The 25784-nt window shown below is 39.8% G+C and overlaps 1 protein-coding gene across 6 annotated transcripts in view; it reads left to right on the top strand.

Annotated features, from left to right (window-relative positions):
- The window catches only part of TFCP2 (transcription factor CP2), a 73801-nt gene that overhangs the window by 15969 nt on the left and 32048 nt on the right, over window positions 1-25784 (top strand). For 4 of the 6 annotated variants that reach the window (XR_004958411.1, XM_036253107.1, XM_036253108.1 and 1 more), the window contains exons 2-7: window positions 12381-12532; window positions 14224-14300; window positions 15174-15279; window positions 22222-22328; window positions 24203-24355; window positions 25380-25490. Coding sequence is in view for 5 of the 6 variants with exons in the window: in XM_036253107.1 (XP_036109000.1) it covers window positions 12381-12532; window positions 14224-14300; window positions 15174-15279; window positions 22222-22328; window positions 24203-24355; window positions 25380-25490 (706 nt within the window). In the remaining variant the exon portion in view is untranslated. The remainder of the gene's footprint in view (window positions 1-12380; window positions 12533-14223; window positions 14301-15173; window positions 15280-22221; window positions 22329-24202; window positions 24356-25379; window positions 25491-25784) is intronic. The other 2 variants (XM_036253111.1, XM_036253109.1) reach the window with 1 other exon arrangement.

Raw genomic sequence — 25784 nt, 5'->3', positions numbered from 1 at the left:
TTGTTAATTTAAAAACTAATAATTTCAGACTTGCAGAATATTTGAAAAAATAGTACAAAGATTTTGTGAATATCCACCCAGATTCCTCAAATGTTAACACTTTACTGTATTTGCTTTATCTTTCTCCCTGTCTCTCCAAATACCTAAAATTATTTTTTCTGAACTTTTTAAGATTAAGTTTCAGATGGGATGCGCTTTAATACATAAATACTTTAGTGTGTATTTTTTTTAATTGATTTATTTATTTATTTTTTTTTTTATCCTCACCCGAGGATATTTTTCCATTTTTGGTACAGATAGAGAGGGAGGGAGAGAGAGGAAGAGAGAGAGAGAGAAACATCGATGTGAAGGGACACATCGAGTGGCTGCCACCCGCACGACCAACCAGGGCCGGGGACAAACTGCAACCGAAGTACGTGCCCTTAGCGGGAACCGAACCCGGGTCTCTCCGGACCGCAGGCCGACGCTCTAACCGCTGAGCCAAACCGGCCAGGGCTAATTGATTTATTTTTAAAGAGAGAGAGAGAGACTGATTTGTTATTCTACTTATTTCTGCACTCATTGGTTGATTCTTTTATGTACCCTGACTGGGGATTGAATCTGCAATCTTGGCGTATTGGGATGATGCTCTAACCAACTCAGGAACCTAAGACCAACACAATACTATAAACTATGGACCTTATTCATATTTTGCCAATTTTCCCAATAATGTTCTTTATAGAGAAGACTACCCAAGGAAAGATTATATTGTTGTTTCAGTTGTCATATCTCTTGTTTTCTTTAATCTCATACAGTTCCTAAGTCTGTCTTTGTATTTTTTTTTAAACTTTATTGTTGAATGTATTACAGATGTTCCTCATTTTCCCTCATTGACCACCTCCTCCCCACTCCTGTCCCTCCTCCTGCCTTTCCCCACACTGTTGTCTGTGTCCACTGGTTGTGCATATATGCATGTAAGTTCTTTGGTTTATTTCTTCCCACCACCCCCCCAACCCTTCTTCCCTTTGAGGTTTGTCAGTCTAGCAACCAATTTGTACTTCTTAATTCCTTCATCTTTTTAACCCCCCTCCCATCTGGCAACCAGCAAAATGTTCTCTGTATCTATGAGAATGTTTCTGTTCTGCTTGTTCGTTTTGTTTGTAGATTCAGTTGTCAATAGATATGTATTCATTGCCATTTTGTTTGTTCATATATTTTATCTTTTTCTTCAAAAAGACCCTTTATCATTTCATATAATAACGGTTTGGTGGTGATAAACTCCTTTAGCTTTTCCTCATCTGGGAAACTCTTTATATGGCCATTGATTCTAAATGACAGCTTTGCAGGGTAGAGTAATCTTGGTTGTAGGTTCCTGCTTTTCATCACTCTGAATATTTCTTGCCACTCCCTTCTGGCCTGCAAAGTTTCTTTTGAGAAATCAGCTGACAGCCTTATGGGAACTCCCTTGTAGATAACTAAGTGCTTTTCTCTTGCTGCTTTTTTTTATCCTCACCCGAGGACATTTTTTCATTTTTTGTTCAGATAGAGTGGGAAGGAGAGAGAGGAACAGAGAGAGAGAGAGAGAAACATCGACGTGAAAGGGACACATCGAGTGGCTGCCACCCGCACGACCAACCAGGGCCGGGGACAAACTGCAACCGAGGTACGTGCCTCTAGTGGGAACCGAACCCGGGTCTCTCCGGACCACAGGCCGACGCTCTAACTGCTGATCTAAACCAGCCAGGGCTCTCCCTAATCAGGGATCGAAACTGCAACCTGGGTGTGTGCCCTCATCCGGAATTGAACCCGCCACTTTTTGGTATGTGGGCCGACCCTCCAACCAACTGAACCACACCAGCCAGGGCTTGCTTGCTTGCTCATTCATTCATTCATTCATTCATTCATTCATTCATTCATATCAACATAGCCTCATAGATTACTTTATGCAGTAATCTTTTATTATCACTATATGTTTTGATCAAATTGTTTCAGATTTGGCCAGAGGAACTTTTTCTAGCTGGCTCCATGCAGAAGGCTTTTAAAATTAAGGTCTTGTTGATGCTTTTTGCCCTGAGGTAACTATTTTATTTTCTTTTCATTAAAAAAAAAATCCTCACCCGAGGATACTTTCCCATTTATGTTCAGATAGAGTGGGAGGGGGATTAAGAGAGCGAGAGAAACATCCATGTGAGAGAGACATCGATTGGTTGCCTCTCATACTACCTCCACCAAGGCCGGGGACCAAACTATAACCGAGGTATGTGCCCATTAGGGCTCTAAACTACTGAGCAGAACTGGCCAGGGCCTGAGGTAATTATTAATAGAACCCTCCTTCACTCACCAAAGTGTCTCTGTTTGAGTGATAAACTGTATAACAAATTATATATGATAACAGATCATGTTACTTTTCTCCTGAAAGTTCTCCAATGATTTTGCATCTCTCTTTGAATAAAAACCTCAGTTCAGGCATTGATCCACATGAGTGTCTTTCTGACCATCTTGTCCATATCTATTGTCTTCCTGGCTTGCTCTGTTCCAGCCACATCTTGCTTTCTTACAGCTTCTCACATACTGTGCAGTTAGGCCTGATGATACAATCAGGGCCTTTGCTTTTGCATTACTCTTCTTGGGATAATAGTTGAGAAGAGGTGCGGTAGAGGAGAACAAGGAAAAGGAACCTCAGTTGTCAGCTAGAACTTCTAAAACGGGAACCTCTAAAAAGGGAAGTATAATGAGAGATGAGAGTATACAGGTAAACCCATCCGGTTTGGATAGGCCTTGCGAGCCCTATTGAAAAACTAAGTATCATGATTTCACTGAGAAGCTACTGAAGTATTGTAAACAGAGTAGTGATATTTTAGATTTACATTTTTGAAGGTTACTCTGCCTGCAGATTGGAGGATAATGATGAAAAGCTAGTTATTATTCCTAAGAAGGGTTGAAGCTCGGTGAACTGGTTATCTTCTCTTCTGCTTTGCATATTCTTAGAAATGTAACTGATTCTCCATCTGTAAAAGAAATGGAGCAAATACAGTTGTGCTTTGATTGCATCATCAGGCCTAACTGAGGGTGTCTTGGAACATGTTGACCCTTTTGAAGAAAGGGCCTTCATCAAAGGTGTGGTCTGAAGGAGGAGTATTGTTTTTTATATGTTTTTATTGTTTTTTTTTTAGGGAGAGAGAGATAGAAACATCAATGTGAGAGAGAAACACAACCTCCTGCCTCCTGAACAACCACCACTGGGGATCAAGCCCGCAACCTGGGCATGTGCCCTGACCGGCAATCGAACTGGAACCTCTCAGTCAATGGGACGATGCTCAATCCACTGAGCCATACCAGCTTGGCAAGGAGGAGTATTTTTATAAGCCCTACCACTGTGACCTTAAAGGGAGAAAGGATAGCTAAGCCTTTTACCATTTCATAGGACTAGTGTTCTAGTACTTACAGGATTTCTCCAGACATCATTATCAGTTAAAGTTTTAAAAAACAGAAAAATGCCTATGCTTGTCTTTCAGTACTAGGAGGAATGGTGGACTAGGGAGATTGTATGGCTTTGAAGCTAGGTTTGGTAGTGGGGATGGAATGGGCAAGGCAGAAGAACTCCAAGGGTGGCGAATGATATACTTCTTGCCAGTGAAGAGGGAGTGAAGCTTAACTGCAATAAAGAAGAACTGGCAGACATTTTGGACCTGAAAAGAAGCTTTGAGGCTCAGCACTAAAAAGGCCTAAGTGTGGTTTTCCTTAGTCGCAGGAAAACAAAAACAAAAAACTCTTGTTTTCCCAGTTAGGTCATACTATGATGGTAGATATCAGATCTTTGAATACTGAAATGGAAGTCTATTTTCTAGATCACAATTGTCAGATTTTCGGAATACAGTCGTCCCTTGCCACTTTGCGCTTCGACTTTTGCAGCTTTACTCCATTGTGGTTTTTCAAATATATTCATTAAAAAGTTGATCGAGACAGTGAAGATGATACAGCACGCTCTCGGTTGTTTGAGTCAATTATACACCCCTGTATTACAATTAAAATTAAAATTACTGGCCCTGGCCGTTTTGGCTCAGCAGTTAGAGTGTCAGCCTGCAGTCCAGAGAGACCCGGGTTCAGTTCCCGCTAAGGGCATGTACCTCAGTTGCAGTTTGTCCCCAGCCCTGGTTGGGTCTTGCGAGTGGCAACCACTCAATGTGTCCCTTTCACGTCCATGTTTCTTTCTCTCTCTCTCTCTCTCTCTCTCTCCAACCCCCTCCTTCCCTCCCTCCCTCCCTCCCTCCCTCCTTCCCACTCTGTCTGAACAAAAAATGGAAAAATGTCCTCAGGTGAGGATAAAAAAAAAAAAAATTACTTATGTATGGTCTGTAGGCCTATGTATTTGAGCACCCCAGGAATCCTTCAATTCCAGGTGCAACTGCTAGAGTCTGGAATGGATTAGCCACGATAAATGAGGGACAGTATTCATATAACCCATGAGTATTGTTGCAGGTTGCCATTCATCACCTTGCATTTAATGGGAAGGGTCAGTAATTTCAGAAACTTAATAAAAGAGCATGGTACTAATGATGCCACAGGTGATGTTTTCAATTAGCAGTGTTTTAATGAGATTTGTAGGTTGGTAAGAGCTAATCCTATAATGCAGGGGAAAAAGTGATAAAGCAGGCCTATATCTGGCAAATCTCATGAGGTAAGGCTTTGTTAATTCAGAAGTCTCTGATTAAACATTTAATATCTTACGAGTCCTCTGGAAGGAAGTAAGACTTGCAAACATTTGAAATTAGAAGTTTTTAGTGATTTTCTTAGCTAAAGGAAAATTTAAAAAAACACATTGCTTATAGAAGTAAGTTAGTGACTTGGCAAATAACTCAGCAGAGTAGAAATGAGGGAAATTCACAGACTTGGCGGGGGAACAAATTAGCTTCCTTGTTTTGGTAAACTTTGAGAGGTACATGATGGCAACTATTTAACCCTCAGGTCTCTCATAACTGTGCTGAAGAAATAGAATGGTTTATACTTAAGAGCAGCTTCTTAAAGTAATTAAAGAATATTTAGTCCATTTTGAGATCTGGAAAAAAGTTACAGAAACAGTACAGTCAAAGCCCGGTTCTCTAACGTCTCCCATCTCTAACAATTCAGTTCTTGACCAGGTTGTTCATGGAAAAATGTCTTGGTTGTCGAAGAAAATTTGGGTTCTGGCCTGACATCATCCTATGCACCGTAAGGTTGCCAGTTCAGTTCCCAGTCAGGGCACATACCGAGGTTGCTGATTTGACACCTCCCCCCCCCCACACACACACACACTCAGGGTGTATATGGGAGGCAACCAATTGATGTTTCTCTCTCTTCCCTTTCTCTCTAAAATCAATCAAAATACATTTAAAAAACAAAACAAACAAAAATAACTTGGGTTCTGGACCTAACAACCCTTTCATGCTGATACATATGTGATGAATCAAGCTTCTCTTAGGCAACAAAGGAAAGAATGCTTGAGTATGAATCGGTTTACTCTAAACCTGGCATTGTTAATGTCTCAGGAAATTGTGCTGTGAATATTTATTGAGAAATATTACCATGACAAAGATGTAGCAAAACATGCAATCAACTTGTGCATTGACAAGCAGTGTTTCACTTGGGGCAAGTGTTAAAACATAGGCAAACAGTATGGCTAGTGGTTGAGCATCGACCCATGCACCAAGAGGTCGCCAGTTTGATTCCTGGTCAGGATACATGCCCAGGTTGTGGTCCCAATCCCCAGTGGGGGGCATGCAGGAGGCGGCCAATCGATGTTCTCTCTCATCGATGTTTCTATCTCTCTCTCCCTCTCCCTTCCTCTCTCCAAAAAAACCAATAAGGAAAAAAAAAAACACACAAAACAAAACATAGGCAAAAACAAACATGATTGGATAGGTTTTTAGTGAGAGAGAGGCCCAGTGAGCCTGAAACAAGATCTAGTGGAGCAAAGAGACAAAAGAGAAAAAGAACTCAAGGAGAATAGCTACCTGATGTTTTCATGAAGAGGGGATTCCTCTTCCAAATAATAATAATCCGTTCATCCTTCCTGTTCATATTCAGTCACTAAAAGCTCTCAACATTAAAGGTAAGTTGTTCTGTCTACATAAGTTTTTTTTTTTTACTGTACATTTCATTTCCTTTTTGTTAAATTTTCATTTACATTTTATGCCCCCTTTTTTAAGTGTTTATTTATAGATTAAACAGTACATTAGATGTGTATTGTATATAAGAAAAGTTAAAATAGAAGCATTTGGGGATCTGGAATGGATTCATTCAATTTACATTATTTCTAATGGGAAAAAATGATTTGGCTTTTGAACAAACTGCTTCACAAACAGTCTTCTGGAACGAATTAAGTTTAAAAACCAAGGGTCCACTGTATTCCTAAAGAAAGACTATCAGATGACTAATATCTCTATTGGGCAGCATCAGTATAAAGTCCAAATATGGCCCTGGCCAGTTTGGCTTAGCAGTTAGTGTTGGCCCTCGGACCAGAGTCACAGGCTCGATTTCTGGTCAAGGGCATATACCTAGGTTGGGGGTTTGATCCCTGACCCTGACTGGGGTCGTGCGGGGAGGCAAGCAGTCATGTCTCTTTCACATCGATGTCTGTCTGTCTTTCTCTTTCTCTCTCTATATCTCTATCTCTATCTCTATCTCTATCTCTATCTCTATCTCTATCTCTATCTCTATCTCTATCTCTATCTCTATCTCTATCTCTCTCCCTTCCTCCGTTCCTCCCTCCCTCTCACTCTGTCTGGAAAAATCAGTGGAAAAATATCCTCTGGTGAGGGTTTAAAATAAATAAGTAAACAAATAAAAATAAAAAATAAAATACAGCCCAGCTGGTGTGTGACCCAGTGGTTGAGTGTCGACCCATGGACCAAGAGGTCACAGGTTCAATTCCCAGTCTGGGCACATACCCGGATTGCACGCTCAATCCCCATTGGAGTTGTGCAGAAGGCAGCTAGTCAGTATTTCTCTCCCTCTCCCTTCCTCTCTCTTTAAAATAATCAATAAAAACATAAAAATAAACTTAAAAAATAAAATCCAAATATTGTGTTTTTATCTACTGCTCACTTGTGTTTTGACATACTCACAGTCTGTGCTCCAGATCTGAAGTTGGAGGGGAGTAGAGCTAAACTCAGAGCAGAGTGGTGTAAAATACCTATTAGAAACATACCAGGCCCTTTCGAGTCACGTCATTTTCATTTTTACTATGTATTTTAAAATGATTAATTTATGCCTTCTTGATTAGTAATACTGTAAGGACAATGAACTAGAATGTTTATAAAATAGTATGATTCTTTGTGAAAAGTTAGAAATTTAGATGACAGTGATGCTGTGCTCTGTAAAGGGACCTTATCTATAATGGGTTTATTGCTATATCCTGCCAATTAAATAGTGCTCGAGCCCTGGCCAGTTTGGCTCAGCGGTTAGAGCGTCTGCCCATGGACCAGAGAGCCCTGGGTTCAGTTCCCGCTAAGGGCACGTACCTTGGTTGCAGTTCGTCCCAGCCCCAGCTGGGGTTGTGTGGGTGGCAACCAGTCGATGTGTCTCTCTCATATACATGTTTCTCTCTCTTCCTCCTTCTCTCCCTTCCACTCTATTTGAAGATAAATGCAAAAAAATATTTTTAAAAAAATGCCTGGAACATCATAGGTGCTCACAGACTATTAGCTGAATAAATAGAAAAATAAAAAGGTTTAGAAGGGATTTATTGATTCAATGTCAAACCCAGTGTTTTCCCCCAGTAGTGGTGATAGAACAAACTCCTTTGTTCTTAGTGGTAATGTTTCAAGATGGCTCACTGAGGACCTCTGTAAAATCAGGTCTTGGTACAGAAAGGAGGTCATCCTAGATGATAAAGAGATCAAACTCAATATCTTGGCTTATTAAGACATAGCTAGCACTCAGAGTAATTAAGCTCACCAACATCTTCCCAGTTCTGATCTAATTGGCATGGAATGTGGCCTGGAAGGGATATTTATAAGGCCCCCCCCACACACACACACACACACCGTGATTCTTAAGTCACGGGTTGAGAACCACTGGTATTTACATGCCTTCCCTACTGACCTGACACCTTCAATTTAGCAATGCAGTATACAAGTACAGCAGATGACTTGAAAGCTATTTTATTTCCAAATATTTGCTGACTTCAAAAGATGGATTTGGATTGCAGTTTTTTTTACAGTCTTTGGTAGGATATACATTGTCTGTTAGGTTTAGCAGCATTGTTTGTTGCTTTGCAATGGAGAGTTTAGTATATATGAGTTTAAAAATGAGAGTCAAAAGGGACCCAATAAGGATAAGTTGGAGGAAGAGTCACTTTTCTATTGAGTACCATCTGTGTTTCCTCTCTGTGAGTCTCTTGCTATTTGTTTATCTTTTTTTTTAAATCCTCATCTGAGGATATTTTTCCATTTATCTTCAGATAGAGTGGGAGGGGGAGGGAGTGAGAAAGAGAGAGAGAGAGAAACATTGATGTGAGAGAGACACATCGATTGGTTGCCTCCTGCATGACTCCAACTACGGCCAGGGACCAAACTATAACCAAGGTATGTGCCCTTAGCAGGAACCGAACCCAGGTCTCTCTGGACCGCAGGCCAGTGCTCTAACCGCTCAGCCAAACTGGCCAGGGCTGGTTTGCTTTCTTTTGAGGCTCCCACCACTTCTTTGCTCCTGATCAGTTTCTTCTTCGTGGTCAAATTAGGTTCAGAATATAATTCTACTATGTCTTCTGGGTAGTAGAATAATTATCAAGGCAACTTTTAAGATGATATATGCTGCTTTTTAGTTGAATGAGATTTTTTCACTAGACATTCAGGTAGCAGAAATCTTTTATCACTTTGTGGCATAAGGCTCTTAACCAAGAAAGTAAGATAATTTTACCATTACTCAGTAGTCAGGACATTTCACTGGCTTCATGTTAAAACTTGCAGGACCATTCCTGGCTGTAGTGGCTCATTGGATTGAGCGTCATTCCATGGACTGAGAGGTCCCTTTTGGATTCAGGGTCAGGGCACATGACCCATTTGCAGGCTCAGTCCCCAGTAGGGGGTGTGCAGGAGGCGATCGATGTTTCTCTCTCACAGCTCTGTTTCTCTCTCTCTCCCTTGATCTCTAAAAAAAAAAAAAAAAAAAAAAAAACGTTTAAAAAACAAACAAAAATAACCTTGCAAGCCATCTCTCTTTGCCGTCTCCCCTGATCTGCTCACAAATCCAAGGAAATCAGTTCTTTTCTTTCTTTAAAGGTATTATGACCATTTTTAAAATGTCTTATTCAGCATCTGTTGGTGTTCTTTTATAAAAAATATTTTTTATTGATTTTTTTTTTTTTTTAGAGAAGGGAGGGGGAGGGAGGGAGAGAGAAGAGAGAAGCATTGATGTGAGATTGGCAGGAATCAAGCCCACAACCCGGGCATGTACCTTGACCAGGAATTGAACCAGGAAACTTTTTAAAAATATATTTTTAAATTTATTTTTGAGAGAGAGAGAAACATCAATGAAAGAGAAACATTGATCAGCTGCCTCTTGCACGCCCCCTACTGGGGATTGAGCCCACAACCCAGGCATGTGCCCTGACCAGGAATCGAACCGGGACCTCTCAGTCCATTAGATGATGCTCAATCCACTGAGCCGAGAGAGGAAGGGAAAGGTAGAGAGAGATGGAAACTTTGATGAGAGAGAACATCGATTGGCTGCCTCCTGCATGCCCTCCACTTGGGATTGGGTCCACAACCTGGGCATGTGCCCTGACCAGGAATTGAACTGGCGATCTCTTGGTGCATGGGTTGATGCTCCACCACTGAGCCACACCAGCCGGGCTTAAATTTTTATCTATTCATTTGAGAAAGAAAGAGGATGGGAGGGAGGGAGAGAGATACATACATCTATTTGTTGTTCCACTTATTTATGTATTCATTGGTTTATTCTTGTATGTACCCTGATGTCCACTTTCAAATGTGGATTTCCACTTATTGGTGCATATTTTAAAAATATACAGTACCTAACCCTGGCCAGTGTGGCTCAGTTGGTTGGAGCGTCATCCCATACACCAAAAGGTGGTAAGGTTGATTCCTGTTCCAGGCATATACCCAGGTTGTAGGTTTGCTCCCTGCTCAGGGTGCTTGCAGGAGGCACCTGATCGATGTTTCTCTCACATCAATGTTTCTCTTTCTCCTCACCCCTTTCCTATCTTTAAAAATCTATTTAAAAAAATATAGGTGTATACACACACACATTCAATTTATTTTTTTAACAGGTAAGATTTCTATATTCTTATCTTTAATCAGAGGTACTACGAGATGTTGAGAATTCCAAAATGATCACAGTGTATTAGGGCTGAATGCAAATAAACAAAAACAAAAATCATACCAACAAAAATTTACTGAGCACATAAAAGAGAAGCTATTCCTTCAAATAGTGTTTCACTGAATGAATTTAATGCATGAAGCAATCAGAGTATATAATAAAATGCCAAACTATACATTGGTAGCAACTAGTTAAGAGTCTACCAGAGTGGGTTTTTCTAATCTACACTCAACTTACATTTGAGAAGAAGTGAACTTCTCTGTATTTCCAAAATTATTTCTTGTTGAATTTGTTATTGTTTTCGTATAAGCAGAGGCCTAGTACTGTAGTTATTTTTTAAATATATTTTTATTGTTGAAAGTATTACAGAAGTCCCTCCATTTTTTTTTTTTTTTTACCTCCATTGACATCCTCTCCCCTCCCCACCTTCACCACATTGTCGTCTGTGTCCATTGGTTATGCCTATATGCATATAAGTTCTTTGGTTTTTTTCTTCCCACTCCCCCCCCCCCCCCACCTCTGAGGTTAGTCAGTCTGTTCCCTACTTCCATGTTTCTGGATCTATTTTTTTTTTACAGTTTATTGTGTTCATTACATTCCACAATTAAGTGAGAGCATATGATACTTGTCTTTCTCTGACTGGCTTATTTCACTTAGCATAATACTCTCCAGGTCCGTCCATGTCATCACAAAGGGTAAAAGATCATTCTTACGGCTGCATTCCATTGTGTAAATGTACCACAACTTTTTTATCCACTCAGCTACTGATGGACACTCTGGCTGTTATTTGAGGTTTTTAGATCTTAAAAATCTCTGATGGCCCTGTCAGTGTAGCTCAGTAGATTGAGCCTCGTCCTATGCACCAAGAGGTTGCCAGTCCGATTCCTGGTCAGAGCACATGCCCAGGTTGAGGGCTTGATCCCCAGTAGGGGGTGTGTAGGAGGCAGCCAGTCAATGTTTATCACATTGAGGTTTCTATCTCTTCTTTTTCCCACTCCTTTCCTCTCTCTCTAAAAATCAATTTAAAGATATTTTTTAAATTTCTCTGATGAGAAAATACAGTTTTGTGTATTTGGTTTGGCTGTACTAGTTTGAGTTAATTTTAGATATAACTTTAGAATCATTTTAGAATTCCAGCTTCAAATGATAGTCCTTTGCTAAGTCATGAGGGGTTAGGTTTAATACCACATAATATTGAGAAGACTAGAAACTGTTGCTATATATTAACCTTGCTAGGCACTGACATTTAAGAAGGGGGGGAAAAACACACAGTACGTTCCTAAAGGTTGAGCTGTTGGCTATGTTACAAAATCTGTTTTGTCTTGATTCCTGGTAATCTTCACTAGCTCTTCAAGGAATCATCAGATGTGATATACTTAGGAATGGTATGGCCACAAAGTCTCCCAAAGACCAACGTCTTTTATTGCACTGTAATAAAAGTTATGTGAATGTGTGCTCTCTCTTTAGATATCTGATAACTGGGAGTGCTACTAAGTGATTAATAGGTGGGTAGAGTATACCAAGTATATGCTGGACAAAGGGATGATTCATGTCCTGGGTGGGACAGAGCAGGACAGCTTAAGATTTCATCACACTACTCAGAACACTGAGCAACTTAAAACTTAGGAATTGTTTATTTATGAAATTTTCCATTTAAAATTTTCAGACTGCAGGTGACTGAAACCATGGGGAAATCGAGCATAAGAGGGTACTGTTCTATAAAGATACTGAAGTTGGTGCCTTTCTGAGAGCAAATATGTTACTGAGTGTCCTAAATTGAGATTTTGGAACTCTATATACAATGTTCAGAGCCCTTTTAGGAATACCTGTCTATGTTTCCTAGAAACACATTCTTTGAAAACTTAGGTGGTTTTAATAGTGATTATCTGTCATTGCTCACATTGTTGTGGTCGGGATATCACAGCAGGTAATCTGAACTGAGTAGTTGGAAAGAAACTCTACAAAAGTGAGTAATGTTTATGGTTTGCCAAAGCAAATTGCAGTTAAATTGCTTCCACAATAAGTCTGCTCTTACACCTTTGTCAGCTGTTAACATAAGTCATTTACTTGTTTTATTTCAGTGATGTCCTTGCATTGCCCATTTTTAAGCAAGAAGAGTCAAGTTTGCCTCCTGATAATGAGAATAAAATCCTACCTTTTCAGTATGTGCTTTGTGCTGCCACCTCTCCAGCAGTGAAACTCCATGACGAAACCCTGACGTATCTCAATCAAGGTTAGATGTGTCCTTATTCATTAGTCTTATTGCAGACCTGCTGGATTCATGATATTTTAATTAGTTACACTTTATGTAAAAATTGCATCTTTCCAGTGTGGCCTGTCAAAGTCAAAGACTTACTTCAGATATTTGAATTTTAATGTCATGTGATATATATTAATGGCTTCTTTTGTTTACCTGCCCATTTTTAGTTCCCATCTCCCTCTCTTTTTCAATGCATGTTCCCTGAACATCCCCATTGGTTACTATCTCAGAAGTAATACCCTACCTAGCATTATTGTTTATCAGTTGTGTGGCCTTGGACAAGTTGCATAAATTCTTTACATTTCAGTTCCCTTATCTGTAAAAGTGGGATTGATAATACCTTAGAGAGTTGTATTAATTAAATGATAAAAATGTATGAAAATATTTAGCACAGTGCCTAATATATATAGTAAAGAATTATAGTTGTTGTAACTAATGTTAATACTATTATACTCTTGTATATTGAACCAACTGAATTTTATTCTTTTTTTTTTTTTTTTTTGGCCTCTAAGGCAATTTATGAAAGTTTTTGCTGTTAACAACTATCTGCCATACATCCATAAACAAGACATTGTAGGGGATACAAACTTTCATAAGATTCTATCTCTACTCTTCTAAGCTTGAGAGGGCTTTTACCAAGTTTTACTCTATCCTTAAGTGATCTGAAAACCTTTTTCTACAGTGTGTCAATTCTAGATGATGCTGGCAATATGGCGATGATGATGACAGCTGACATACATTGAGTCATTAAGTGTCATCATTGTTTTTTGTACTTTATATGTATTAAGGCACTTAATCCTCTCAACAACCCTCTGAGATGAATTACTGAATATTCTGTTTTGAGGATGAGGCAACTGAGGCAAAGATTAAGAAACTTGAAAAGGTCACATAATGGAAGAACTGGGTTTTAAAACCAGGGAGTAGTTTCACTTCCAGCTACATTGAACTCTTGAGGAAAGGAACCAGGGCTTATTTATGCTTTTATCCCACACAGATTCTTACATCACTTTCAAAGCTCCAAAATCATTGCTAAAATGCCTTTGTTGGGGGGTAGGAGTGTGGAGAAAGGGAATCTTGAATCATTCAGTAATTCCAAGTCCCGATTCTGTCTGAAAGAGGAATACTCCTCGGGGTATTGCAAGGGCAGTAATGTACACATCCGTGCCTGGACCATTGTCTAGCCGCCCCAACGCTGGAGCTGTGGGTCCGCCTTTGGGCCCCTCAGTCTACCTGCAGGTAAACCGTTGGGGTAGGGGGGAGCACGCCACAGCCTGTGGTGTCATGGGTGTAAAGGGTTTCTCATCTCATTCCTTTTATAGCACACAGTCACCAGCTTCCTCCTGGTGCCCTGGGGCTCACTGCACACCCACTCCTTCCCTGAGCTGCCTGCCTGAGTCTGGACGCCTGAATGTGCCTGACACTTCTTTCCTCTACCACCGGGATTCATGTCCCTCAGCCCTCATGCCCCTCAGCCCCTCAGTCCATCCAACAAAAGTGCAGTGACCCCACACTTAAATTCCTCAGAGTTCACTGCTCTCCTGAGATTCAACTCGCTGCTGCCACAATGAACCACAGGGAAATTCTCCTCCCAACTGAATTTTTTCTTTCTGAATTTTGGAAAGTTAATTATGATGAATGTAATACATAGTTACTTTTTCTTCTAGGACAGTCTTATGAAATCCGAATGCTAGACAATAGGAAACTTGGAGAGCTTCCAGAAATTAATGGCAAGTTGGTGAAGGTAAAAGAAAAGGAATAAATTATTCCTCTAGATATCCTTTTTACTGACCCTTTGTAATATTCTTTTGTTTCCATTAAGGGCTTGGTGGTATCTTATCTGTTAAAGTTTGCTGGCAGAGTGTGGTGTCAGAGTGAGCCCCCCTATTCACATGAATTTTTCAGAGCTGCAGAAACAGAAGGCTTACCACTCCATGTCAGGATAGTCTGGCTCAGTGAAATTCTTTTCAGGTGGATAAAGGAACCTTCTTGAGATCTTTAGAGAAGTTCTGGTGTCTCTTCAGATACTTGTCTGGTAGCAAGGAAAACAGAAGCTAGAGTTGATAAAGGGCAGTTTTCTTTGTCTAGACTGGCTGTAATGAATTCACAATACAATTGGGACAGAGGAGTTTGGTCTGCTGCTGTAAAAGGTGGTAAGAGAATATTAATAGTCACCTCTGCAAAGTAAGACTAACAAAAGGAAAGTTGATGGAAATAGCTACTACCTACTCTGTGTTTAGTTTGTATGGTGGGTTAGCAAGCAGGGGACTTGTTGAGTTTTGATAACATCTGAAGAGCCCAGCTGAATATTACATGGTAACAATAGGGGATGTAGAAATGCTTCTCATAGGAATCCTTTATGCTTCATTACTATCACAAGTGATATTTCAGACACATATGGTACTGGTTAACAGTAAAGATTAAATCTGAGCAATTATAAAATTTACCTTGAAATAGAACTTGGTATGGTATGGGTTTTAGAGTGAAATAGGTCTTAAGAAGAACAGTTTTAGGTTGTATCTAGAAACCGACTGGGGGTGACTCCTGCAGTTTATTGTTTGTCAGCATTGATTTTTAAGAGACCATATTATCATTTGATTTTGTTGCTTCCTTTTAGAGTATATTCCGTGTAGTGTTCCATGACAGACGGCTACAATACACTGAACACCAGCAGCTGGAGGGCTGGAGGTGGAACCGACCTGGAGACAGAATTCTTGACATTGGTGAGTTAAGAGAATCTATTGCCCAGGGAACACCTATAACTATAGTTTGAGAATTGGTATTCTTTTTTTTTAAAATTTTTTTTTTATCCTCACCCGAGGACATTTTTCCATTTTTTGCACAGATAGAGTGGGAGGGAGAGAGAGGAATAGAGAGAGAGGGAAACATCGATGTGAAAGGGACACATCGAGTGGCTGCCACCCGCATGACCAACCAGGGCCGGGGACAAACTGCAACCTAGGTACATGCCCTTAGCGGGAACCGAACCCGGGTCTCTCCGGACTGCAGGCGGATGCTCTAACCGCTGAGCCAAACCGGCCAGGGCAGAATTGGTATTCTTTACTTGATGTTTATCTTGATTCAAAATACTTCAGGGGCTCAGTTAGCGTGAACTTGGAAGTGGTTATTGAGTAAGTATAAAAAAATTACTGGTATGATGATACCAAAAGTTAGGAAGTGTAGACATTTCAGTTCCAGAACACTAACATCCATTACTTTATGGTGATTTTGTGGGGTTTTTTTTGTTTTTTGTTTTTTTATCTTCACCCGAGGACATTTTTTGATATTTTGTTCAGATAGAGTGGGAGGGAGACAGAGAAAGAGAAACATCGGTGTAAAAGGGACACATCGAGTGCTCGCCACCCACATGACCTAACCAGGGCCAGGAATAAACTGCAACTGAAGTACGTGCCCTTAGCGGGAACTGAACCTGGGTCTCTCCAGACTGCAGGCTGACGCTCTAACCACTGAGCCAAACTGGCCAGGGTGATTTTGTGTTTTTGTTTTTGTTTTAATTTAGTTGTGGTAAAATATACGTAACATAAAATTTACCATTTTAACTATTTCTAATACGTGAAATTGTTTAGTATTTGTCTTTTTGTGATTGGTTTATTTCACTTACTGTAATCCTCAAGGTTCATTTATATAGTAGCATGTGTCCGGACTTACTTCCTTTTTATGACTGTATAATATTCCATTGTGTATAGATACCACATTTTGTTATCCATTCACCCCTCAGTGGACGCTTGGGATGATTTCACCTTTTGGCTACTATGAATAAATAATGCTACTATGAACATGGGTGTACAAATACTTATTTCATTCTCTGATTTCAGTTCTTTTGGGTATATACTCAGAAGTGAAATTGTTAGATTATATGGTAATTCTGTTTTTAATTTTTTGAGGAGTTACCATAATGTTTTCCACAGTGGCTACACATTTTATGTTCCTTTCAGAATTGCACAATGGTTCTTAATTATTCTTCCTCCTCGCCAAAACTTATTTTCTTTCTTTGTTTGATTTTTTATATTAGCTATTCTAATAGATATGGAGTGGGCCTGGCTGGTGTGGCTCAGTGGATTGAACATTAGTCCCATGATCCTGGTTTGATTCCTGGTCAGGGCACGTGCCCAGTTTTGGGTTTGATCCCCAGTGTCGGGGACATGTAGGAGGTGGCCAGTCGATGTTGATATTTCTATATCTCTCTCTGTCCCTTCCTCTCTCTCTAAAAAAGTCAATAAAATATATATATACACATATATATATATTTTTAACACTTGCCACAGTTATTTTTTATTTATATTAGATAGCTACTTGAGGATAAATGTCTTACTTGTATTGCCATTTATTTTTATTTATTTATTTTTTTAAATTTTATTTTTGTTACAGATATTTCTCCTTTTTTCCCCCCCATTGACACGCTCCTTCCCAGCCCCGCCTCCCCATCCCCGGCTTTGTTGTCCATGTCCATTGGTTATGCGTACATGCATATAAGTTCTGTGGTTTATCTCTTTCCTTTCCTCCCACCACCCTCTCCACCCTCTCTTCTGAGGGTTGTCAGTCTGTACCCTACTTCTGTGTCTCTGAGTCTGCCCTATTCCTCAGACTGTTATGTTCATTATATTCCACATATAAGTGAGATCATGTGGTATTTGTCTTTTTCTGCTTGGCTTGTTTCACTTAGGATAAAACTTTCCAGGTCCCTCCATGTCATCTCAAAGGATAATAGATCTTTCTTTCTTACAGCTGCACAGTACTCCATTGTGTACTACTGCTTTTTTATCCATTCATCTACTGATGGACATTTGGGCTGTTTCCAGATCTTAGCTATTTTATTTATTTATTTATTTTTTTTATCCTCACCTGAGGATATTTTTCCATATTTTGTACAGATAGAGTGGGAGGGAGGGAGAGGAAGGGAGAGAGAGAGAGAAACATCGACGTGAAGGGACACATCGAGTGGCTGCCACCCGCACGACCAACCAGGGCCGGGGACAAACTGCAACCGAAGTACGTGCCCTTAGCGGGAACCGAACCCAGGTCTCTCCGGACTGCAGGCCGACGCTCTAACCGCTGAGCCAAACCGGCCAGGGCTTAGCTATTTTAAATAGTGCTGCTACGAACATGGGGGTACATGGGGGTATATTCTTTCTGATTGGTGTTTCAGGCTTCTTAGCTTATATTCCTAGAAGTGGGATCACTGGATCAAATGGAAATTCAATTTTTAATATTTTGAGGTAACACCATAGTGTTTTCCATAGTGGCTGCACCAGTGTGCATTCCCACCAGCAGTGTACTAGAGTCCCCTTTTGTCCACACCCTCGCCAACACTTGTTGTTTGATGATTTGTTGATGGCGGCCATTCTGACAGGTGTGAGGTGATACCTCATTGTTGTTTTAATTTGCATCTCTCTCTGATGATTAGTGATGTTGAGCATTTCTTCATATGTCTCTTGGCCATTTGTATGTCCTGTTTGGAGAGGTGTATACTTAGCTCCTCTGCCCATTTTTTAATTGAGTTCTTTTTCTTCCTTTTGTTGAATTGTATGAGTACTCTATATATTGTAGAAATTAACCCCTTATCTGATGTATCATTGGCAATGACTTTTTTTTTTTTTTTAATCCTCACCAGAGGACATTTTTTTATCTTTTGTTCAGATAGAACAGGAGGAAGAAAGAGAGAGAGAGAGAAACATCGACGTGAAAGGTACACATCGAGTGGCTGCCACCCGCATGACCCAACCAGGGCCGGGGACACTGCAACCGACACTGAGCCAAACCGGCCAGGGTTCATTGGCAATGATTTTTTTTTTTTTTTTTTTTTTTTATCCTCACCTGAGAACATATTTCCATTTTTTTGTTCAGATAGAGTGGGAGGGAGAGAGAGGAAGACAGAGAGAAACATCGACATGAAAGGGACACATCGAGTGGCTGCCACCCTCACAACCAACCAGGGCCAGGGACAAACTGCAACCGAGGTACGTGCCCTTAGCGGGAACCGAACCCGGTTCTCTCTGGACTGCAGGCCGATGCTCTAACCGCTGAGCCAAACCGGCCAGGGCTGGCAATGATTTTTTTAAAAATAGATACGGAGTGGTATCTCTTCGTGATTTTGACTTAACATTTCTCTAATGATCAGTGATGTTGAGTATCTGTTCATGTGCTTATTAGCCATTTGTGTATCTTTGGAGAAATGTGTATTCAAGTCCTTTGCCCTTTTTTTAAAATTGATTTTAAAGAGAGAGGGAGAGAGAGAGAGAGAAACATGATGAGAGAGAGTATAGATTGACTGCCTCCTGCATGCCCCTCATTGGGGTTTTGGTTCACAACCTGGGCATGTGCCCTGACCCGGAATCAAACTGGCGACCTCTTTTGGTGCATGGGTTGATGCTCAACCACTTAGCCATACTGGCTGGGCATTTGCCCATTTTTGAATCTGGTGGTTTTGTTGTTGAGTTGTAGGAGTTCTTCATATATTCTGGATGTTAACCTTATATCAGATACATGATTTGCAATATTTTCTCCCATTCTGTGTGGGTTGTCTTTGCACTGTGATGATAGTGTCCTTTGATGTACAAAAGTTTTAAATATGGATGTAGTCCAGTTTGTCTTGTTTTCTTTCTTTCTTTCTCTTATTTTATTTTTTTTATTCCTCACCTAAGGACATTTTTGCATGTATCTTCAGATAGAGCAAGAGGGAGAGAGGGAGGAAGAGAGAGAGAAACATTGATGTGAAAGAGACACTTTGATTGGTTGCCACCCACACGACCCCAGCTGGGGCCACCCAAACTGCAACCAAGGTACATGCCCTTAGCTGTAACCGAACCCAGGTCTCTCTGGTTCGTGGGCCGACGCTAACTGCTGAGCAAAACCTGCCAGGGCTCTTTTTCTTTTTTTAAGTTGCTCATGCTTTTGGTGTCATAGATAAGAAATCATTGCAGTCCAGCTGGTGTGGCTCACTGGTTGAGCATCGACCCATGCACCAAGAGGTTGCCAGTTTGAATCCAGGTCAGGTTACATGCCCAAGTTGTAGGCCCAATTCCCAGTGGAGGGCATGCAGGAGGTGGCCAGTTGATGTTCTCTCTCATCGCTATTTCTATCTCTCCCTCTTCCTTCCTCTCTTTATAAAATCAATAAAAAAAAAAAATGAAATCATTGCAAAATCCAGTGTCATGAACCCTGGTTTGTTTCCTATGAGTTTTATAGTTTTGGGTTTAGGTGTAGATCTGTTTTTATTTTTAGGAAGGAAATTTTTATTTATTTATTTTTAGAACGAGAGAGGAAGGGGACGAGAGAGAGAGAGAAACAGAAACATCAGTTTGTTGTTTCACTTATTTATGCATTCATTGTTTACTTCTTGTATGTGCCCTGACTGGAGATCAAACTCAAAACCTTGGTGATTTGGGACAGTGCTCTTAACAACAGTTACCTGGCTAGGGCTTTGTAAATCAATTTTTTAAGTTAATTTTTATATATAGTGTAAAGTATGAAGGGTCCAACTTCATTCCTTGCATGTGGATATCCAGTTTTTCTAGCACCATTTGTTGAATAAACTATCTTTTACCATTGAATGGCCTTGTCACCCTTGTCTAAAATAATTTCACCATATGTATGAAGGTTTGTTTCTGGGCTCTCTAGTCTGTTTCATTTGTCCATATGTCCATCTTTATGCCAGTACCACACTGTTTTTGATAACTGTAACTTTATAATAAGTTAAAAAACAATTTTTTAAAATTGAATTTTAGAGAGAGAGTAAAGGAGAGAAAAAGAGAAATATTGATTTGTTGCTTCACTTATTTAAATATAAATTGATTGATTTCTGTATGTGCCCTGACTGGTGATTGAACCTGCAATCTTGGCTTATCAGGATAATGCTCTAACCAGTTGAGCTACTGGTCAGGGCCTGTAGTAAATTTTGAAATCAGAAAGTATGGGACCTCCAGTTTTGTTATTTTTCAAGATTATTTTGCCTTTCAGGGTCCAATATTTTGTTTTCAGTAGTATATAAAGGAGCCAGGCCCTGGCCTGTTTGGATCAGCCGTTAGAGTGTCAGCCCACAGACCAGTGGGTTATGGGTTCGATTTCCAGCAAGGGCACATACCTGGGTGGGTTACAGGTTTGATTCCCCGGCCCCAGTGGGGGTCATGCAGGAGGCAACCAATCCATATGTCTTTCTCACATCTATGTTTCTCTCTCTCTCCCTCCCTCCCTCCCACTCTATCTAAAAATTAGTGGAAAAATATCCTTCAGTGAGGATTAACAAAAGAAAGGCGGCAGGGGGTGGGGGGGCAGGTATTTCCCCTAAATTCCTCAGGTTCTTTTACTGATACCTGATGGCTAGGTTAGTGTTTGTCTTACCTAAAGAAAGAGTCTGGGATTAGAATCTTTGTCTCTTGGTTTGTAGTTCAGGTTTTTCTACTTTGCTACGCAGAATAGAATTTTTTTTTCTTTTTTCTTTTATCCTCACCCAAGGACATTTTTGCATTTATCTTCAGATAGAGTGGGAGGGAGAGAGGAGGGAAGAGAGAGGGAGAAACATCAATGTGAGAGAGACACATCGACTGGTTGCCACCCACACGACCCCACCTGGGGCGAGGGACAAACTGCAGGTATGTGCCCTTAGCAGGAACCGAACCCGGGACTCTCTGGTCCTCAGGCCGATGCTCTAACTGCTGAGCAAAATTGGCCAGGGCAGAATTTGTTTTTCTTAAATCATGGCACACGAGGGAGAGATCTTTACAAACATGCACAGTCTCTCTTCATAAATGTACTTTGAATCTCAGTATCTGTGTCTTTGATCTCTTATTATCATCTCCTACTGGTAAAAGTAGTTAAAGCGAAGTACTACTAGTTTAACCTGAGGAAACACTGGTTCTCATACAGATATCCTGATATCTATATGATAAAATTGGCTTTAGGGTGAATCCAACACAATTTACACGGGAGTGGGACCCACTTAATGATTCTTGTTTGAATCATTGATACTAAAGCAGTATAGTTAGAGCACAGTTATGATAATAAATATCAGCCGGCCTTATCTCCTAGTTTTGATATTAATAGAAGTCAGGGAATGGTATTTGAGTATATGCTATATGTAATGGAATGCAAAGTTCTACTAAAGCCCATTCATTTTTGCTTACCTCTTGTGCCACTCTGTTATAGAATTATTTGATGACTTTCCCACTTCTACTTGTGATACAGTGCTTTCTGTCTTTGTTCAGACACTATCATTCTATAGCAATGCTCTTAGCATACTTCTGACTGTAACACTAATCTCAAAACCAAGTGATATGATATAAATTATAATTTTCATGATACTAGACCTAGTGTGTAGACTAAATCTATCTTTAAGTAGAATTTTAGGAAATTAAAAGGAAACTGCTTTTATTTTTATTATTTTTTAGAATTTTCACTACCTAAATTCCTTCAAAAGGAAACTGCTTTTAAATTGTCTTATTTTTAAACTTTTTAAAGTAGAAAAAATACTTAGAAGGAAAATACTTAGCTCAATGATAGCTCTATTCAAACCCTTTTCACTGGCAAAAAGAGGGTTACACAAAAGTCTTGGTAACTAGGGACCAAGAATACCTGTATAAGCATCCGTGCGTTCTTACTTAAACCCAGAAGCACTCAGAATTGTCCAATGATTACCATTTGTTTCTCAGATATCCCAATGTCTGTGGGTATAATCGATCCTAGGGCTAATCCAAACCAACTAAATACAGTGGAGTTCCTGTGGGACCCTGCAAAGAGGACATCTGTGTTTATTCAGGTAAGGCATTGCCAGTGGGGCTCCAGCTATGAAGAACATCGCTTACTACCAGTTTCTTTCTTTTTTTTTTCTTTATTGATTTTTAGAGGGAGAGAGAGACAGAAACATCGATGAGAGAGAACATCGATTGGCCGTCTCCTGCATGCTCCCACTGGGGATCCAGACCACAACCTAGCCATGTGTCCTAACCGGGAATCGAACCGGTGACCTCTTGGTGTATGGGTTGATGTTCCACCACTGAGCCACACCAGCTGGACCCAGTTTGAGTTGGAAAGCTTTACAGAGCTCCATTCTGACTATCAAGTGCAGACTCCTCAACATGTTCCTGAAAGCAATGAGGAGTTTCTTTTTTTTTTATCCTCACCCAAGGACATTTTCCCATTTTTTGTTCAGATAGAGTGGGAGGAAGAGAGAGAGAGAAACATTGATCTGAAAGGGACACATCGAGTGGTTGCCACCCGCATGACCCAACCTGGGCCGGGGACAAACTGTAACCGAGGTACATGCCCTTAGCGGGAACCAAACCCGGGTCTCTCTGGACCGCAGGCCAACACTCTAACCGCTGAGCCAAACTGGCCAGGGCACAATGAGGAGTTTCTTAATTGCTCTTCTAATTTTCCCAATTTATATATTTCTCCCCAAAGTGCTTACTAACAGCTGCATAATACAAGATGGGGCAAAAGTAGATTTACAGTCGTTCGTATGGAAAATAACACAATTAATAAATAATAATACAAGAGTATTTTGCATACTCACAACTGTAAACCTACTTTTGCCTCACCCTGTATTTTATTCTGGATGTATAACTTAACCTAACGATTAGTTAGCATTGAAATTGTCCTAATTTTTTACTATCATCCATAAAGTTATTTTGAATATCTTTATAGTTAAAATTTGATTTGCATATCTGATTATTTCCTTTGGGTAGAGTCCTTGAAAATTCTTATTTGTCATAATGGTAGCTGACAGTTTATTGAGTAGTTCCCATGAGATAGTCACTGTGTTTAGTGAATAATTTTTTTTTTTTTTTTTTCTTTTTCTTTTTCTTTTTTTTTTTTTTTATCCTCACCTGAGGACATTTTTTTATTTTTTGTTCAGGTAGAGTGGGAGAAGGAGAGAGGAAGAGAGAGAGAAACATCGATGTGAAAGGGACACATCGAGTGGCTGCCACCCGCACGACCAGCCAGGACCGGGGACAAACTGCAACCGAGGTACATGCCCTTAGCGGGAACCGAACCTGGGTCTCTCGGGACCGCAGGTGGACGCTCTAACCGCTGAGCCAAACCGGCCAGGGCTAGTGAATACTTTGTATACATAATTTTATTTAAGATTTTTCAACAATAATCCTGTGGAGTAGGAATAATCCTTGCTGCTTAGAGAAGTTAGTATTTTGCCCAAGCTAGTATTTGGTCAGTCGAGGTTCCACTGTGCAGATTCACCAAGGTCTTAGACTTTATGCAGTAGCCAAGCACACCTTTTTCCCCCTATTGCCAACTTTTATATTTACTATTTTCCCAGCATGGATGGTGCCTCCACTTTCTAATATATCCAAAAGTCCAGGAAACTTTTATTAACAGAAATCAGTTTCAGTTTTATGTTAATTCTATATTTTCTGAAGCAGTTAATAAGTTGAATTCCTCGCAGTAGCTTTTGTTAATATTAGCTTTGTACATTTACTTTTACATTTGTAAATCATTTAAGTTTTCTTCATTTTCACCATTAGACTGTAAATTCTTTAAGATAAAAAGAGTAAAAGTTTTTTGGTAGGTGTTCATAATGCTTTTTAAAGATTTTGCTGTTAGTAGTTGCTCAAAAAATGTTACTGACTGGTTTGTGTAGCTAGTACAGAAACCTGGATGTTGTATCCTCTTCAGGTGCACTGTATTAGCACAGAGTTCACCATGAGGAAACATGGCGGAGAAAAGGGAGTGCCTTTCCGAGTACAAATCGATACCTTCAAGGAAAACGAGAACGGGGAATACACTGAGCACTTGCACTCAGCCAGCTGCCAGATCAAAGTCTTCAAGGTATTCATGGGCACTGTGGTGGCCCCTTAAACTATTTTCCTCATCTTTCAGTTGTAACATTTAGTCACCAAGTCAAAAAGCCAGCTTGTCTTTTTTTAAACACTATGAAAACCTCATGGGTTTTCGTTGAATGCTCTTAAAGCCTACTGAAGTTATAAGCTCTTCTAAAAGCTCACAAAAATTATGAAAAGTTGACAGTTTTGGTTACATTCATACTTTTTTTGTTTGTTAATATTCATACTTGATCTTTTCTTATTTTGGTCTCTATTTTTATCACATGGATAAATATGTTCTCATTGCAAAAGATTCATTAATAAAGCCCTGAACGGTTTGGCTCAGCAGTTAGAGCATTGGCCCGAGGACCAAAGAGTCACGGGTTTGATTCTGGTCAAGGGCATGTACCTTGGTTGTGGTTCGATACCCGGCCCTGGTTGGGGTTATGCGGGAGGCAATCAATCGATGTGTCTCTCTTGCATCCATGTTTCTCTCCCTCCCTCCCTCTCTCCCTTCCATTGTATCTGAAAATCAATGGAAAAGTATCCTCGGGTGAGGATTAAAAAAAAAAAGGGATTCATTAATACAAGTTTTCAGAGAATGACACTGATGTTCCCCTTTACCACTTTTACCCTGATTCTCCAACTTCTTCCCGGAGGCAACCACTGTTATAATTTAGTATGTATGTATCCTTCTAGTTCCTTTTTGTGCTTTTATATACATATATACATAGGTATACACATGTTTTCTTTTAAACATAAATGGTATTATACTATATGAACTGTCTTGAGGCTTGCTTTTTTCATTTAACTGGATACTTTAGAGATCTTTCCATGTCCATAGTTATAGATCTCTTACTCTTTTTTAAATTCATCAAACATCTAAATTTTTTATTTTCAGACTTAAATGCAATGATGCATCTTGTCTGTATATCTTTATAATATAACTTTGTTTCACTTGTGACTATTTAAGTTTTTTGAAGTAATATTGTTGGGTTGAAGGGTGAGTTTAAAACAAACTCTTATTTTAGCCCAAAGGTGCAGACAGAAAGCAAAAAACAGATAGAGAGAAAATGGAAAAACGAACACCTCATGAAAAGGAGAAATACCAACCTTCCTATGAGACAACTATACTCACAGAGGTAAAAGGATTTCTTTTGGAGACAATTTTAATCAATACTTTTACTCTTAAGAAAAATCCAGTCATTTTACAGTGTATACATATATTACATCATTATGTTGGGATTTACCTAAAACTAATATAATGTTATATATCAGTTATATATCAATTTAAAAAATAAATTATCCCCCCCAAAACAGTCATTTCCTGCTTGGTCAAAACTTACTTGTCCTCTTAGTTTTGGGGGCCTCTGAGAAATTAAAAATTACTTTTACTAATCAAGATATGTTATTCAAATAACAGTGTTTTGGTGGAA

This window comes from Molossus molossus, unplaced genomic scaffold (genome assembly GCF_014108415.1).
Source record: "Molossus molossus isolate mMolMol1 unplaced genomic scaffold, mMolMol1.p scaffold_m16_p_10, whole genome shotgun sequence".
Classification (NCBI taxonomy): domain Eukaryota; kingdom Metazoa; phylum Chordata; class Mammalia; order Chiroptera; family Molossidae; genus Molossus; species Molossus molossus.
This window is presented reverse-complemented; position numbering and strand designations above follow the sequence as displayed.